At 36.4% G+C, this 17855-nt stretch overlaps 1 protein-coding gene across 9 annotated transcripts in view; it reads left to right on the top strand.

The window, feature by feature from the left end:
• Positions 1-4539: 4539 nt before the first annotated feature.
• The window catches only part of LOC141556459 (metastasis-associated protein MTA1), a 610678-nt gene continuing 597362 nt past the window's right edge, over positions 4540-17855 (top strand). For 6 of the 9 annotated variants that reach the window (XM_074290600.1, XM_074290604.1, XM_074290605.1 and 3 more), the window contains exon 1: positions 4626-5235. In XM_074290600.1, coding sequence (XP_074146701.1) covers positions 5117-5235 — 119 coding nt within the window. In that variant the 5' untranslated portion in view covers positions 4626-5116. Of the gene's footprint in view, positions 5236-17855 lie in introns of all 9 variants that reach the window. The other 3 variants (XM_074290610.1, XM_074290601.1, XM_074290609.1) reach the window with 3 other exon arrangements.

Raw genomic sequence — 17855 nt, forward strand, 5'->3', positions numbered from 1 at the left:
CATTTTCAGAGCCTTAGTGGTTTCCCATGACAAGCCCATGAATATGAGTATTCTCATTGGGAACAGTTCATAAGTGATTGTTTCAAATCTTAGTTGGGGAAAAGGTTAAGGTTGTTTAAGAAGAATGGGTCCTACAACCTTTGATTACTTCTCTTAACATACATAAGGGAACATTATCAAGAATTGATTAATCATTTTGAGTTGCAAGTCAGAAAATGCAATGCAACAGAAAATAATGCAACTCCCAAATCAGAAAAGGCTCTGACAGATCTAAATTATTAGTATACTTATTACATATATCATCTTGGTAAATATGAAAATCATAATTTTTCTACAATGCAGAGAGATTGAGGAGAATAAGGACTGAGAAAAGATCAATGAATTTGTTCATTATGATATTTTTGCTAACTAGAGAGAGTAGTGTCAGTAGAATGATGAGGATGAAAGTTGGATGCAAAATACTAAGAAGAGAGAAAGCAGAAGTATTATTGTGGATGGCTTTTTCAAGGAATTTAGCTAAAATAGGCAGAAAAGTTATAAGATGATAGTAGGAATGAAAGAGTCAAGTGAGGGTTTTTTGAGGATTGGGGAGACATGGAACAGGAAGATAGGAACTAATAGAGTTTGGAAATAAATGATAAAAGTAGAAATAATAAGAGTTGACAATCTGAGGAGATAGGATGGAGGTTAGCCTTGGTAAGAAGTAAAGTCAACTCTTTATGTGAAACAAGGATAAAGCAGAAAAGATAGGCAGGAAATTGAGTTAAGAGGGAGAGTAAAGAACAGCAAGCTCCAAGTACATGACCTAAATTTTTCCTGTAAAATATGAGGCAAGGTTCTCAGCTAAGAGAGTAGAAGGAGAGGGAACCATGGGAGATATGATAAGATTTCTATATTCTACTAGGAAGAATAGAATAGAAAATTGTTGATAGAGGTAGAGTAGGATTGCTTGGCAGCATAACAGAAATCTGTAGTAGATCCAGTAAGAATTGTTGTGTTATTTTTTCTCTTTTAATTAAGCAGCAAATATGTGGAAGTTAAGGTGGCAAATGGTGGGAGTCATCCAAGGCTGGATCATGGGAGGCCCAATTGGTAATATAAAGAGGGTAGGTATGGGATAATGGGATTCTAACTGTTGCCCCCAGTCCAAATCCCTCAGAAATCCCTAACTATAGCAACAAGAAGGTCAGCATACCCTGTGATCATACCATCTGGTTTCAACAAAATACAAAAATCAAGCAAATAGAACAGGATATTGGGCTGCAAAGCACGGAAAGGACTTTCTTCAATGTGATACTTGCTCACTTTCTTTGCTTTGCTGTCCATGGGTGAACCTACACTAATTACAATATCATTATCATACATTTAATACTTGCCCAGCCAGCCTCCCATTTCAATCCCCCACCCCACTCTTTTCTGAATGCATTCTGGGTAACCACAGGAACAGTTCCACCAAGGGAACATATGAAGAGATAATAGAGTAGATATTTTCAGTCTTCAAGAAGTTCACAACCTAATGATGGAGACAACAAAAACAAATATATAGAAACAAAATTGTCCATCCTCCCTATGTTAGCAAACTCAAAATTTTAGGTAACCTCAAAATTTACATATCCTGTGATATAATGAGCACTCTACAAAAGTCCTTGTCTTACTTTATTGAGAAAGGAGTAATCTAATTCCCCCATCACAACTAGTAAGTAAGAAGTGGAAGTGGAAGTGCAGCTCATTGCTAGGAATGTAGCCAGGGCAGCTCTATCATTTTAAGAGGACCAGAACTCAGTAATTGCAAATAGTTGGAACAAAAAAAAGAAAAGTTTAAAATAAAAGCTGCTTTGTTATCTATGTCCAGAAAATGCAGTAGAACAACAAGAGATTGAGAGGATAGAATGCTGCTTTGAAGGGAATAGAAATAAGAGACTGGTCAGTGGGGGATGGAACAATGCAAGGGAGGATTCAAAATTACTAAGATGGGGTAGAAAGAATATTAGTCCTTGAGAAATGAGTTCAGGTAGGTTATCTATGTTCACAGGGAGTACAGTTTCAGGATTTGTCCCAGGAAGTCAGGAAATTGATTATGGCTGGAAAGGGAGTGAATTGTGATAGATTCTTGGTCATAAGGAAGGCAGGCTCTGTGAAACTATAGTGGCTGGAAAGTGGCTTCACCACAAATTTATCTGAAAATTATTCTTCCCTTTTACAATTCCCTATACATGTGAGGTTAAATATTCTTTACTTCAAAAAGTCTTGAATGCAGAAATATATTGAGGATTCAACTATCTCCCCAATATTGACCCAGACATTCAAGAGATTTGCAAAAATATAAAACAATGAAACTGTTTTCTGTTTTGATAGTTATTTTTCATGAAGATGTTATTTATGTTAAAATTTAATGGATTTATTATTTTTAAATTTATTAATAATCAATAAACATTTGGCAAAATGTATTATTTACTAAGTGCTGGGAATATATAAAGTGATAATAGAGTAGATATTCCTAGCCTTCAAGAAATTTACAATCTAATGATAGAGACAACAAAAACAAACATATAAAAACAAAGTGTATACAGGATAAATAGGAAATAATTATCAGAGGAAAGCTATTAGAATTAACTAAACTTATAAATATAAATATAAACTTATAAAAATATATGCCACATATAAAAATCTTCTAGGGTTCTCAATAAATTTATCAGAACACAAAGGTCAGCGACAAAAAGTTTGCTCTAGTAATCATTGACATTTCTCCTCTTGAAAACAGCTTGCTCATATTCTTGGGCTGAGGTTGGGAAAGGGACCCCAAAAGTTTGGGGTCACAGACTAGTGTCATGAGGTATCTCAAAAGAATTTGCAGGCTTGAACCCATTTCCTGGTCATAGGGCAAAGTTTATTGTAATTGTAATGCCATTACAAGCAGACTAAATTTCAAGAGAATTTATCAAAGAAACCAGAGCACGGAGACAGTTACCTAGTTCTTCATGTTATAGATATGATAATTTTATGGCCCAGAGTTAGGACAAAGGAGTGGTCTCTGCAATTTGGTTCTCACTGACCAACATTATCACTATTGTCTCAGGAGTTTGGTCCATAATGGAGAGATTTGGCTCCCCTGCAACCTCTTGGGATTCCCGAACAAGGGTAGAGAGTTTTGGTGACTCCCTTCTGGCGGCACAGAGGTTCTCTGTAAAGGAATTTAGAGACCCCAAAACTTAGATTAATAAAAGAAGTTTATTATAGAAATTGGAAATAAGGTTAAAGTCTGGTTTGGAAAATAGGTGAGGATAATGAGAGGATAACACTGGAAAAGAATATTATTCCAACAGGCAGATCTATGGAAAATGGAGTTTTTCACTGAGAATGCTGATCTCAGTGAGCAGAAAGTCCTGGTAGCTGAGTAAGCCAAGGAGGACCATCTGTAAAGACCTTAGTTGATGGAAGCTCATTATATTGCTTGTCTTGGTGGGAGTTGGGAAACCCCACAAGTCAGAATGGGGGCTGGGACAACTGGAGCAGATCAGAACCTGTGGGGACTGGGAGATCCCAATATGGCTCAGATCCGGTGGGGGCAGGGAGAAGCCCGGATCTCCTATTGGAATTCAAAGGGGTGCTTTTGACCAGGATTTGTGAATCAAAGGCCCTGGCTTCCTAGACTGATATGCCTCAGCCAGGAGGGGCTGGGAATCTGAAAGGAATCACAGATCAATAGGAAATACAGTTTCTTAAAGGGACCACAACCTGTTTCACTGGGACTATCTTGAGGCCAGAAGCTGTTTGACAGTTATCAAACATTGTTAATCTTCGATTGGATGAGGGAATTCTCTAAGGCAGACTCCAAAGCCAGAAGGTTTAGAATCATTTTAGAACAGAAGTCCCCTAAGGTCGGGGGACCTCAAAATCATTGTTGTCTCCCCTATACTAGCTTATACTAATAAGTTATATAACATCAGGGCCATTTATCATTTAGGGAAAACATCTCTAATTGTTTGGAACAGCATTTAGTGTTGACCTTTCATCACCTGATATGAAGCAGCAGTTCAATGAATCCGGCAGCTCCCTGGGGTGGGGGTGGCCTAACCTAGTTAGCAAAAGAAAAGTTTTTCCTTCTCTGCTTTTTTAAGTGCTGACCTTCGGAAACTTCGAGGTTGGTTTGAGTCTCTTCCCCTCCCCCTCTTCCAGGTACGTAAAAGATTAGTTTGGTAAATCATAAAATATCAGCTCTATCATGTGCAGTATTTCCCGCGAAATGTACCCAATGCCAGCCCTCAAACCAAACAAGTATCTTAGAAGGGGCTGCCAATAGTGGGGGCAGGAGCATGGTAGGGTAAGGACGGTGATGGGTGGAGCACAGAAAGAAAAGGAGGAATTATTGGACATTGATGAGAATGGGGCTAGAAGGGAACCGGGAGAGAGAGTGAGAAGACGAGTCCTTTACCTCATTTCCGGTGAGTGATCAATTTGGATCTTGATTGGTTCATTGACCCGCGAGCTCAAACTCAGCTCGGCCAATCGGTCGACGCCGGGGCGGCTACCAAGCAACTGAGGAGCTTGGAGTTGGTTGCTTACACTTTAGTTGGTAGTTGTTTTTTTTTTTTTTTTTCTCAGGCAAATCTCAGTGCGCAGGCGCCTGCGGTAGGTCCAAATTACGGCTCTAGAGTAGCTGGTGGGGCGGGGCTCGAAGTCCAGACCGCTGGTTAGTATTTTTTGCTGTTCTGTCCCCGTTGTTACTGAGGGGGCCGGCGCGCGCCCAGCGGCTACTACCTTTTCGCATCAGCTGTGTGGGTCCAAGTGCTTCTCCCCTTCCTCGAAGTCCCTTCGCTAACCCGCGGCCAGCTACAGCCATGTAAACCCCTCCTCTTCCCTTGTCCCCTTCTCCTTTGCTTCGGATCACAATTCCCAGCCTGGGTCCCTTAGGGCCCGGCCGCAGCCTTGGGATTGCTGTCCTCCTCCTAAACCCCCACCCAGGCCACACCGAACTAGGTCTTCGCCAGCTGGACGTCTGTCCCTCCCCCCAACTTCTTCCCCCTTTCCCCATCCCCTCCCCCGTTATTCCCCAGGCTCCAAGGATAGGCTGCTGCTGGGACAGGGCTTGGCCCACAGAATCTGGCCGGCTTGCACCATGGCGGAGAAGGGCAGGCTCAGCTTCCCCACGGGGCCCGGCGCCCTAAACACGCCTGTACCCATGAACCTGTTCGCCACCTGGGAGATCGATGGCTCTAGTCCCAGCTGCGTCCCCAGGTAAGAACTGCTGGAACTCTATCCCATCACTTGAACTAGGACCAGGGTCTTCACAGCTGTAGGCAAGAGGGGATAGGGTTGTGGTGACGCGGGTATGAGCACTATCCGAATTTGTAAAGCCCTAGCGGAAAGTCTAAAAAAATCTTTTCTGCTCTGAGTAATGAGGGGAAGCGGAGAGAAGGGTTTTTCCTCTAAATAGAGAATGTAGATTTGATGAAACAGAATTTCATTCCTTTTTTTCTTCCTCCCCACCTGTGGGAGGAGCGTTGAAAAGCTTCTGCAACACATTAATATCTGGAGGGGTAGCTCTAAGCTCATTTATTAATTCTGGTATATTACCAGAAGGTGGGGTCACCGAGGCTAAACATCGTAGACCCAGATTATACTTTATAGGCAGTGATCTTGTTCGGTAGATCATCCCTGGATCAATGATGAAGTTGCTCCTCTGTTGCAAATGATTGTTTAGCAATCTGGTAATTTATATGCGTGGCTCCTTATGATATCCTAAACCTAGGAGCCGGAATTATTTTTATAGAAGATATGTTACTTAGTAGCGTTTTAGTTTTGGTTTCTCAAAATTCAGTTTTCAACATTAGGGATAAGCTTCATAAGAGTAAGGCTTTGTTTAAGAAAAACCAAAAGCAAAAAAACGCAGCAATTGTCACAATCTGCTTAAATATTAAGTCCTTGGTATGTGCCAAACAGGATATGCATGGACACTCAGTAAGCATTTATTAATCACCTGCTATGCATTTATGAAAATTGATGAAATCACCAAGTGAAATAGTATATAGAGAGAAGAGGGCCCTGAGGGCCCAAGTCATGGCTTGGATAAAGATCCAGCAAAACAGACTGAAGAGTGGGTTAGAAAGGTAGGAGGAAAACAAGGAAAAAATAGTGCCCCCAAACTGAGAGAAAGATAACCATGAGAAGAGGGTAATTGACAGTGTCAAAGGCTGCAGAGAAATTAAGATCATTGAAAAGAGGCCATTGGAGTTTACAAAAGGGCATTGGTAATTTTGGAGAGAGTAGTTTAAATTGAACAATGAGGTTGGAAGCCAGATTGTAAATTTAAGAAGAGAAAAGAGAGAAAGGTCTACTTAAGGAATTTTACCAGGAGAAATATGATAGTTTTCAGGATGGATCTAATGAGGGTTTTTTGAGGATGAGACTTTTTTATGTTGTTGTTTGAGGATATTTGTTAGCAGTATGTATGAGACAAGCATGTTTGTAGGCAATAGTCATAGGGCGAAATTGAAAATACATGAGTAGGATGACATTGGAAGGGTATGATCTTTTGGATGAATGAGATGGAATGGGATATACTTTATATATGTGTAGGTACATATGTATACATAAAATGTTATATCTGCTCTCAAGAAACTTATATTGAGAAAGACATGATCATAGAGTGCAGTCTTAAGTGAAAGGAGACAAAGCTAGATAAATTGTTTTAAGAAAATTTGACATAGCCAGGTATGATGCAAAGGACACTATACCCAGGATCAAAACTCCTCCCTCTGTGATTTAGAGAAATTACTTAATGACTCTGGGCCTCATTTTTTTCACCTGTGAAATAAAAAGTTTTGACTACATGACCTGTTCTCTTCCATCTTTAAATGTTAAAATCCTACTTTCATTTAGGAAGAATCAGGGAAGGCTTCAAGTACAGTTATTATTGAGCTGAGCCTTGAAGAATTCTAAAAGGCATAGTTAAGGAAGGTCATGAAAGATGGATTGTTCATTTTTGGGGGGAGTAGAGGAGTGAAGTGGAGAGAACATATAGAATGGGAAATAGTAATTATAATTTGGTTAGAATAGATTTTGGAAGATGGAATAATACAATAGAAAAGTAGGAATGGCACAGATTTTAGAGGGCTTTAAATTTATGGCTAAGCATTTGAATTTGATTTTCTGAGCAACAAAGAGCCACTGAAGATTTTGAAACATATGAATGATAATGTTGTGATCTGTTTTAATGAGATTCTTACAACTCATATGATAAATGAGAGACCAGTTAGAAGACATTATAATAGTTTTGTGAAAGGTGAGCTGTAATAGTAGTAGTCTGAATGGAGAGGAGGAGACAGATATAAAATGTGTTAGGAATAGAAGTGACAGGATTTTAGAAGTTGATTGACTATTGTGATGAGGAAAAAGGTAGAGTTGAAGATGAATGAAATTTTTAACCTGAGTGGTTAGGAAGATGGTACTATTAACAGAAATAAGGAAGTTGGGACCACAAGGGCAGGTTTAAGGAAAGAAGATGAATTCAATTTGTATGCCCATGTGATATGTAGGGAAATAATGTATAGCATATAATTGGAGATGGGAACCGGAATTCACATGTTTTGTTTGTCCTTCATTCTCAAAGAGGATCATGACATTAAGGAGATAATGCCATGATATACAAGTGAATTGGATTTAAATGAGGGAAGGTTGTACAAAGTCCCCTGCTTCATTTTCCCCTCCAGAGCCATCTGGATCCACTGGCCAAATATAGATCAGGTGACTGAAGATGGCCCAGGATGCAGAGGGAGACCTTGGTCTTTTTAAACTATAGTCTTCAATAGGTCAGCTGAAACATTTAAGATTGAATTTGCAGGTTCATATTATCATTCATTTGTGTAGAGATTATAATTGAACTTTTTGGAGTGAATAAATCTCCAAGAAGAGATTTTAGAGAGAAAAGAGTAGAGAAGGCTTGGATAAAGCCTTTTTAAAATTTTTTTTATTTTTTTTTTAATTAATAGTTTTTATTTACCAGATATATTCATGGCAATTTTACAACATTGACAATTGCCAAACCTTTTGTTCTAATTTTTCCCCTCCTTCCCGTGCCTCCCCCCAAGATGGCAGGTTGACCAATACATGTTAAATATATTAAAGTATAAATTAAATACTATATATATATATATACATGTCCAGACAGTTGTTTTGCTGTACAAAAAAAATCGGACTTTGAAATAGTGTACAATTAGCCTGTGAAGGAAATCCAAAATGCAGGCAGACAAAAATAGAGGGATTGGGAATTCTATGTAGTGGTTCATAATCATCTCCCAGAGTTCTTTCGCTGGGTGTTCAGTTCATTACTGCTCTATTGGAACTGATTTGGTTCATCTCATTGTTGAAAATGGCCACATCCATCAGAATTGATCATCACATAGTATTGTTGTTGAAGTATATAATGATCTCCTGGTCCTGCTCATTTCACTCAGCATCAGTTCATGGAAGTCTCTCCAGGCCTTTCTGAAATCATTTTGTTGGCCATTTCTTACAGAACAATAATATTCAATAACATTCATATACCACAATTTATTCAGCCATTCTTCAATTGATGGGCACCCACTAAGTTTCCAGTTTCTGGCCACTACAAAGAGGGCTGTCACAAACATTTTTGCACATACAGGTCCCTTTCTCTTCTTTAAGATCTCTTTGGATATAAGCCCAGTAGTAACACTGCTGGGGTCAAAGGGTATGCACAGTTGGATAACTTTTTGAGCATAATTCCAAATTATTCTCCAGAATGGCTGGATATATTCACAATTCCACCAACAATGAATCAGTGTAGGACAAAGTCTTTTAAAACACCCACTCTGACAGGAAAGGTATGATGAACCAGCAGAGAAGACAAAGATCATTTAGGAGAATAGAAGACAATATCGCCATGGAGAAGAGACTAATAAATGTGAGAGAATATGGTCAGCAGTGGCAAATTGTATGGAAAGGCAAGAAGCGGGGCAGCTAGATGGTGCAGTGGATAGAGTGAGCACCAGCCCTTAAATCAAGAGAACCTGAGTTCAAATCTGGTCTCAGACGCTTAACACTTCCTGGCTGTGACCCTGGGCAAGTCACTTTACCCCAATTGCCTCAGGAGAAAAAAGTGAAGGAGCATGACAAATTTAAAAAAACTGTCAGTTTTAGCAGTTAGGAGATCTCTCCTGATATTTGTAGAGGCAGAAATTAAAGAGTGAATTAATGGTAGAGAAGAATGTAAACCACTATTTGGCATTTATAACTTTTTAGTACCTGGCTCTGGCCTATCTTTCCAGACTAATTATTTCAGAGAGGTGTGTGACTTTGTGTATCTGTGCCTGCCTGCATTTGCATGTGTATGCATGTATGTTTTTGTATGTATACATATATATGTGTGTGTAAATAGATAGTTCAGCTTCTACACTGGCTTTATTGATGTACTTCATACATGTTTTTTTAGAAATGCTTACTTAGAACTTCCTTCAAAGCTCAGCTCAGGTGCTACCACCAATGATGCCTTTGCTGATTTCCCATATTTGCCATTGAAATTGCTTTGTATTTACTCTCTCTCTCTCACACACACACATATGCATGCATGCACTCTTTTCCTATATTTATAGAATATAAGTTCCTTGAGAGCATAGAATGTTTCATCTGTTTTGTATCTCCAGCAGTGAACATGGTTTCCAGGTATGTATAATAGGATGCTTAATGAGCAAAGGGTACCGAGGCTAAGGACAAGCTCCTGAATAAGATGTCCAAACTGTTTTTTTTTTTTTTAAAACAATGTAAGGAACAGGATGACTATCATAACTATATCAAAAAGGAATGGTCAACCATGGGATTATGGGTTCCTTTAATTAGACATATTGTTAGAGTAGTGAGTATTAAATTCAAATAGAAACAGATTTCACAAATTAACTTATTTTTGTTTTGCTGTTCTTTAAAATGTTAAATATTTCCTGAACAGGGAAAGTTTTGTAGGCCACATGGAGACTGGGAGTTTAACACCTATGTTAGAGAGGATTTTCTTTAAGTGCAATTTGGCCTATGTCTTTGAAGTTTCTTCCATCTCTCAGATTCTAGGAGATGTAGAGAGTCATTCTCTGACCTTGGGCAAAGGAGCGGTTAGGGAAGATCTAGTGAGAGTTTGAAGTTTGGACTAAGGGAAGCTCACAAGATACAACTTTAATGTTCTAAGTAAGTTTATTTACAAGGTGATGATCTGAGAGTAAGGGCTCCAGATGGAGCTATGAGAAGAGATACATGGGACAGTTGCTGTAAAAAGACACTAGTAGCCAACAGAATTGCCTTAAGCTGTGAGGGCCCTATTAAGATTAAATAACAAATTTGTGGTGCACTAACATGCAGAGTTTTGTAACTATCTAAGATTAAACAACAAAGATAAGATGAAACGCATTCAGGAATGGAACATTGTACCTTTTTGGACTGGTTAACTAAGATTGTGAAGGGAGAAAAGCAAAATCAAAACACGAACAAAAAAATATTGAAAGATCAGAGGTCATGTTGCGACCAAAGAATAGGTTTAAGGAATGAGAAATGAAAAGTAATAGCTATCATTTACATAGCATTTTGAAACTTTCAAAATAGTTTTATTATTATCTCATTTTATCATCACAATAATCCTAGAAGTTAGATGTTGCTATTATCCTCATTTTTCAGATGAACTGAAGCGCTAAGAGTTTAAATGACTTGTCCTGAGTCACACAGTTGATAAATATCTGAGGCAGGATTTGAATTCAGGACATCTTTACTCTAAGTTCAGTACTTTATCCAGAATACCCTCAAAATAATTTCTGAGTTTAAAATCTTCTAAGGTGAAATTGAGTGTGATGAAGGTGGTTAAATTTAAGGATTAAATAAAGTGATTAAGGTTAAGTAAAATGAAGTATCTATGATTAGCTGAGATGGTCTCAGTTCATGAGAATTGAAGGAAGTTTGTGACCTGAGAAGTCACCAGATTTGAGAACAGGACTTGGAGTGGGAAGGATTCTGAGCTAGAGATTGAATTTGTTAGGAAGAAAAGGAATGATTTCTTGTAGGCTAGTAAATTGCAACAACTAAAATCTGGACAAATTTTATGAATTTCAAGGAAAAAAAGATTTGAAGTTGCCAGAGGTGAATTAGAAGTGGCTTTTTGGAAAATGAGGAATATGCTGACTCAACATTTTGATGGTATGCATAATTTTTAAAAAAGGTCTTATATTGGAGAAAATGGCTAGAAATGTGGTATATTCCAAAAAAAGTAAAATTTTTATTTGCAGTATTGTATAGGGGGCAGCAACAAAAAACATTCCTGAGAAAAATTAGAGCAAGAAAGAAAAATGACCATCTTATGGGGCTTTACAGATAACTGAGGAAAGAAGGGGAACCAAAGAGAAAGGAGAAAAGGAAAGCTATATCCAACTGAATGCATATTCAATAGAATAGCCAGGAGATAAGAATGTTTTCTTAAATGATCAATACAAAGAAATAAAAGAAAACAACAGAATAGAAAACTACATATTTTATTCAAGAACATTAGAGATAATCAAGGGGATATTCCATATAAAAATGAGCATGATAAAAGACAAAAAATGGTAGGGACTTAACAGAAGCAGATAAGATTAAAAAGAGGTGACATGAGTACACAAAGAACTATATAAGAAAGATCTTAACATCACCTTTAACCACAATGGTGTGGTTATTGATCAGAAAGCAAGCTATGAGAAATCTGGATGGCATACTAAAAAAGCAGACATTGCTTTCTTGTCAAAGGTATGGTTTTTCTAGTAGCAGTGAATGGCTAAGAGAGTTGGAGTATAACAAAAACTGAGCAACACAGAATTGATGGTTTAAAATTATGATGCTGTGGTGCTGGAGAAGAGTCCCTTGGACAGAAAGGAGGTCAAGAATTAAATTCAGAAATTAATTCTGGCTATTCACTGGAAGGTGAAATACTGAAGCTGAAGCTTAAATACTTTGTCTATGCAATGAGAAAATGGGACTCATTGGAAAAGAAACCTAATGTTAGGAATATCAAAGGCAAAAGGAAAAGAAGATGGTAGAGGATTACTTAACTAGAGAGTATCATAGAAATAATGAACATGAATTTGAACAGACTTTGAGAGATAGTAGAAAATAGAAGAACCTAACTTGATATGGTCCATGGCATCAGAAAGAGTTGAATTCACATGGCTCTACTACAAGAAGATTTCATTGAGATAGGAAAATTAAATGTTTTTAGAATATAGGGCATTTATTGTTAATCTCAAAAATGAAAAGGAGAACTTTACACCAGTGAAGAGGAAATTAGAGCAAAAATTAGAAGTTACTTTGACCAACTTTATGCCAATAAAGTAAAATGGAGGAATACCTACAAAAATATAGATTGTCCAGATTAACAGAAGGGAAAAAAAATTACTTAAGTAGTCCCATTTTAGAAAAAGAAATAGAACAAGCTATTAATCAGCTCCCTAAGAAATAATCTCCAGGACCAGATGGATTTACATGTAAATTCTATCAAACATTTAAAGAACAATTAACTCCAATACTATATAAACTATCTGAAAAAAAATAGGGAAAGAAGGACTCCTACCAAATTCCTTTTATGACACAGATATGGTACTGATACCTAAACCAGGTAGGATGAAAATGGAGAAAGAAAATTATAGACTGATCTCCTTAATGAATATTGATGCAAAAATCTTAAATAAAATAGTAGCAAAGAGATTACAGAAAGTCATCCCTGGATAATCAAGTAGGAATTATACCTGTAATGCAGGGGTGGTGCAGTATTAGAAAAACTATAGCATAATTGACTATATCAGTAACCAAATTAACAAAAACCATATGATTATCTCAGTTGATACAGAAAAAGAATTTGATGAAATCCAACACCCATTCCTATTAAAACACTAGAGAGTATAGGAATAAGTGGACTTTTCCTTAAAATAGTCAGTAGCATCTATTTAAAACCATCAGCAAGCATCATATGTAATGGGGATAAACTGGAATCATTCCCAGTAAGATGAGGGATGAACCAAGGTTGCCCACTATCAACATTACTATTCAATATTGTATTAAAAATTCTAGCTTTGGCAAAAAGAGAAGCAAAAGAGATTAAAGGAATTAGAGTAGGTAATGAGGAAACCAAATTATCCCTCTTTGCAGATATGATAGTATACTTAGAGAAGCCTAGAGAATCAACTAAAAACTATTAGAAATAATCCACAACTTTAGCAAAGTTGCAGGATACAAAATAAATCCACATAAATCATTAGCATTTTTATACATCTCTAACAAAATCCAATAGCAAAAGCTACAAAGAGAAATTCCATTTAAAATAGCTGTCAACAATATAAAATATTTGGGAATCTACCTGCCAAGGGAAAGTCATGAAATAGATGATCAAAACTACAAAACACTTTTACAAATAAAGTCAAATCTAAACAATTAGAAAAATATTAAGTGTTGTTCTTGGATTGGTTGAGCAAATATAATAAAGATGACAATACTACCTAAACTAATCTATTTATTTAGTGCTATACCAATTAGACTTACAAAAAAACTATTTTAATGACCTAGAAACAATAACAAAATTCATCTGGAAGAATAAAAGCTCAAGACATTCAAGGGAACTAATGAAAAAAAAAATGAAATGAAGGTGGCCTAGGTGTACCAGATCTAAAACTAAGCAGCGGTCATCAAAACTATGTGATATTGGCTAAGAAATAGATTAGTTGATCAGTGGAATGGGTTAGGTTCACAGGACAAAACAGACAGTAACTTTGACAAACCCAATGATCTCAGCTTTTGGAATAAGAATTAACTATTTGATAAAAACTGCTGGGAAAATTGGAAACTAGTATGGCAGAAACTAGGCATTGACCCACACCTAACACCATATTCCAAGATAAGGTTGAAAAGGGTTCATGATCTAGAAATAAAGAATGATACTAAAAACAAATTAGAGGATCATAAGATAGTTTACCTCTTAGATCTGTGGAGGAGGAAGGAATTGGTGATCAAAGAAGATCTAGAGATCATTATTGATCACAAAATAGATAATTTTGATTATATTGTTTTTGTACAAACAAAACTAAATGCAGACAAGATTAGAAGGGAAGCATTGAACTGGGAAACCATTTTTACATTCAAAGGATCTGATAAAGGCCTCATTTCTAAAATACATAAAAAATTGAGTCAAATTTATAAGAATCCAAGCCATTTTGCAATCGATAGTCAAAATCTATGAACAGATAATTTTCAGATGAAGAAATTGAAACTATTTGTAGTCATATAGGCATGTAGGTGCTCCAGATCACTGTTGTTCAGAGAAATGCAAATTACTTTGAGGTACCACCACACCTGTCAGATTGGCTAAAATGACAGGAAAAGATAATGAAGAATGTTGGAGGGGATGTGGGATAACTGGGACACTGCTACATTGTTGGGTGACCTGTGAATGGATCCAACCATTTTGGGGAAATATGCTCAAAAATTTATCAAACTATGCATATCCTTTGACCCAGCAGTGTTTCTACTGATCTAAGATCCAAAGAGATCTTAAAGTAGGGAAAGGGACCCAGATGTGCAAAAATGTTTGTGGCAGTCCTTTTTGTAGTGGCAAGGAACTGGAAGCTAAATGGATGCCCATCAATTGGAAAATGGCTGAATAAATGATGTTATATATATATGTTATGGAATATTATTGTTCTGTAAGAAATAACCAGCCGGATGATTTCAGAGAGGCCTGGAGAGACTTACATGAACTTGATGCTAAGTGAAATGAACAGAACCAGGAGATGGCAACAATGGCATACATGGCAACAATGATCAGTTCTAATGGACGTAGCTTTCTTCAACAATGAGATGATTCAAACCAGTTCCAATTGTTCAGTAATGAAAAGAGCCATTTACACCCAGGGAGAGAACCATGGGAACTGAATGTGGTTCACAACATAGCATTTTCACTCTTTTCATTGTTGCTTGTTTGCATTTTATTCTGCTTTTTCTTTCTTTTTTTTTTTAATTGGTTTGATTTGATTTTTCTTGTTCAGCACAATAATTGTATAAATGTGTATGCATATATTGGATTTAGCATGTATTCTACCATGTTTAACATATGTTGGACAACTTGCCATCTAGGGGAGGGCGTGGGGGAAGAGAGGGAAAATTGGAACACAAAATTTTGCAAGGGCTGTTAAAGAATTGTCCATGCATATATTTTGAAAAATAAAAATCTTTAATGAAGAAAAAGAATATAGGAACATTTAACAATTGGGGTTAAAGAATACAGAAGGTAGAATACACAAAATAATTAGAATAAGATAAGGACTTTAGGGAATTAAAGCTAAATTAGTCTAAGATAAAAGGGTGAAAGAGAACTAGGGTTAGTAATTTTCTTGACATTTGGATCACTGGGATATTATCATTAGGGGACTTCCTCATCTGTAAAATGAAAGTATTGGACTAAATGATATACAAGGTCCCTTCTATAGCTAATATTCTGTGAATCAGATACCTTGATTTTTGTAGAAGAATTATATCTTAGTTCTTCTTGGGATGCCACCTAGTCAGTTGTGTATAAACTTTGTATTATGATTGATTTAGAGCTCCTAGTCATTTTACAATTCAGGAAACTGAGGTCCAGAGATTAAATGAATTATCCAAGCATGACACTATTAAGGGAGGTAAATGGAAGACTCATCATTTCACTGATATAGAGAACTCCTCTTAGGGTCACTCCCTCTAACAATCCAGATCAGCAAATCCTTTGTAATTTACTGTTTAGAGTTTTCCCTAAGAGAATCAAGAGATTAAATGATTTAACTCATAGTCACACAACCAATATATGTGTGAGGGATCTGAACCCAAGTTTCTTTGACTTCAAAATTAGCCCTCTGTCTACCACACCAGAGTACCTTCTTCTCCTGCAAATAATTCAACAAGTATTATGGTCTTAAGATTTAATTCAGCGTACTTTAGCAGAGATGAGACATGTAGGTGATACAATGGATAGAGTGCTGGACCTGGAGTCTGGAAGATCTAAATTCAAAACCACCCTCACTAGTTGTGTGACTCTGGGGAAGTCACTTAACTCTGTTTGCCTCATTTTGCTCACTTGTAAAATGATCTGGATAAGGAAGTGGCAAATCACTATAATATCTTTGGCAAGAAGACACCATATGGGATCATGAAGAATTGGACACAACTGTTGATTAAATTACATCTTTAGCAGAATTCCTTAATGTTACTTCCAAATATAAAAGCTGTATTTATTTTTTAAAATAATTTTCATTGATTATTTCACAGCGTATTTCAGAGTGTGTTACTTAGTAAATTTTCTGGGAAATAGATTTTTAACTCTTATCTGAAAAAAAATCACTTTCACATCTTTTTGTATTATTACCAACTGTGTTCACAGATATTATGACATGGTTTTTAGCTATTCAGGGTGGAATTAGATGTTGATAAAATTTATGCTATGAAGTCCTTTTGATATACAGGTTCAACATGCCAAGAGAAAATGATAAAAGTTTTTTTTTAATGAATATAATTTTTGAATCATAACTTGTATTACTCTTTGTTCAGTGCATGTGTTCATAATCTATGATCACATTGCTATGTGTGGCAAGCATGTATATGGGCTACTCTGTTGCACAGAGTCATTTATGAATAGAGGCAAAGCAGAAACTATATTCTTTTCATGTAAATACACAATGGTTTTGATGTTGTTGATTAAGAGAATAATAATATTAATGTGTAGAGCTGTGTTTGATCATTGGAGGAGAAAGAGAAGATAATTATTGATATATTTGGGGGGGGAGAGGAAGAATAGGACTATTAGCTAATTGCCTTAGTTCTATTTAAGGATTTTCCTACTGCTCAGATACCCAAATAAACTTGATGTGAATAGAAAGTTGCATTTATTCAAAGTGCTTCGTATTCTCATCAGTTAGCTCTCTGTGGCATTTCTTTCTAAACTGAAGATAAGATTTTAAAATGATGAGGAACTGCTCTTTAATATTTCAATAAAAAGTTCTAAATTTGTCTAATTTAGGTCAAGTGCAAGATAGTCTTTTAGTATAAATTAAGCCCATTATGTCATTTTCAAAGAATATAATACAATCATGTTAGAAAAGAAAGACCAAAACCCACATTAAAGAATACAAGATAATAGGATAGGAATAGACTATGGACTTGTAATTTAATTAGTTTAGGAAGCTATAAATGCTAATTGATCTGCTAGTTATTTTAGGATCCTGAAAATGAAAGTGAAATGACTTAGCCAGAGTCATACGTCAAGGTAGGAGTTGAACTTAGGTATCCCAGTTTTGAAGCTAACTCTTTTCTTTTCTTTTTCCTCAATAGTTATTTTATTTTTTCAATTAGATAGTTTTGAACATTTATTTTTGTAAGATTTTGAGTTCCTTTTTTTTTTTTCTCCCTTTGGAAAATTTTTAAAATAAAAATTTTAAACATATTTCCATATTAGTCATGTTGTGAAAGAAAAATCAGAGCAAAAGGGAAAAATCATGAGAAAGAAAAAGCAAACAAAAGAAGGTGAAAATAATGTAATTCTACACAGTTTCCACAACTGTCTCAGGGTGTGCATGGTATTTTCCATTCCAAATCTATTGGAATTGTCATGGATCATTTATTGCTGAGAAGAGCTCTGTCATAGTTGATCATTGATGAGGAGTAAACTGAGGTTCTAAACCGAGATAGGTCAGTTCCTTTTGGGATGTCTAATTATCTCTCTCCTTCCCAAAGTCCCAATGGGCGGGTTCGGTAGCTAATGAATTCGCTACTCAATGCTGTATCAAAACGAAGTCTTTATTGATAGTAAAGGGATAGAC

This window comes from Sminthopsis crassicaudata, chromosome 2, assembly GCF_048593235.1.
Source record: "Sminthopsis crassicaudata isolate SCR6 chromosome 2, ASM4859323v1, whole genome shotgun sequence".
NCBI lineage: Eukaryota > Metazoa > Chordata > Mammalia > Dasyuromorphia > Dasyuridae > Sminthopsis > Sminthopsis crassicaudata.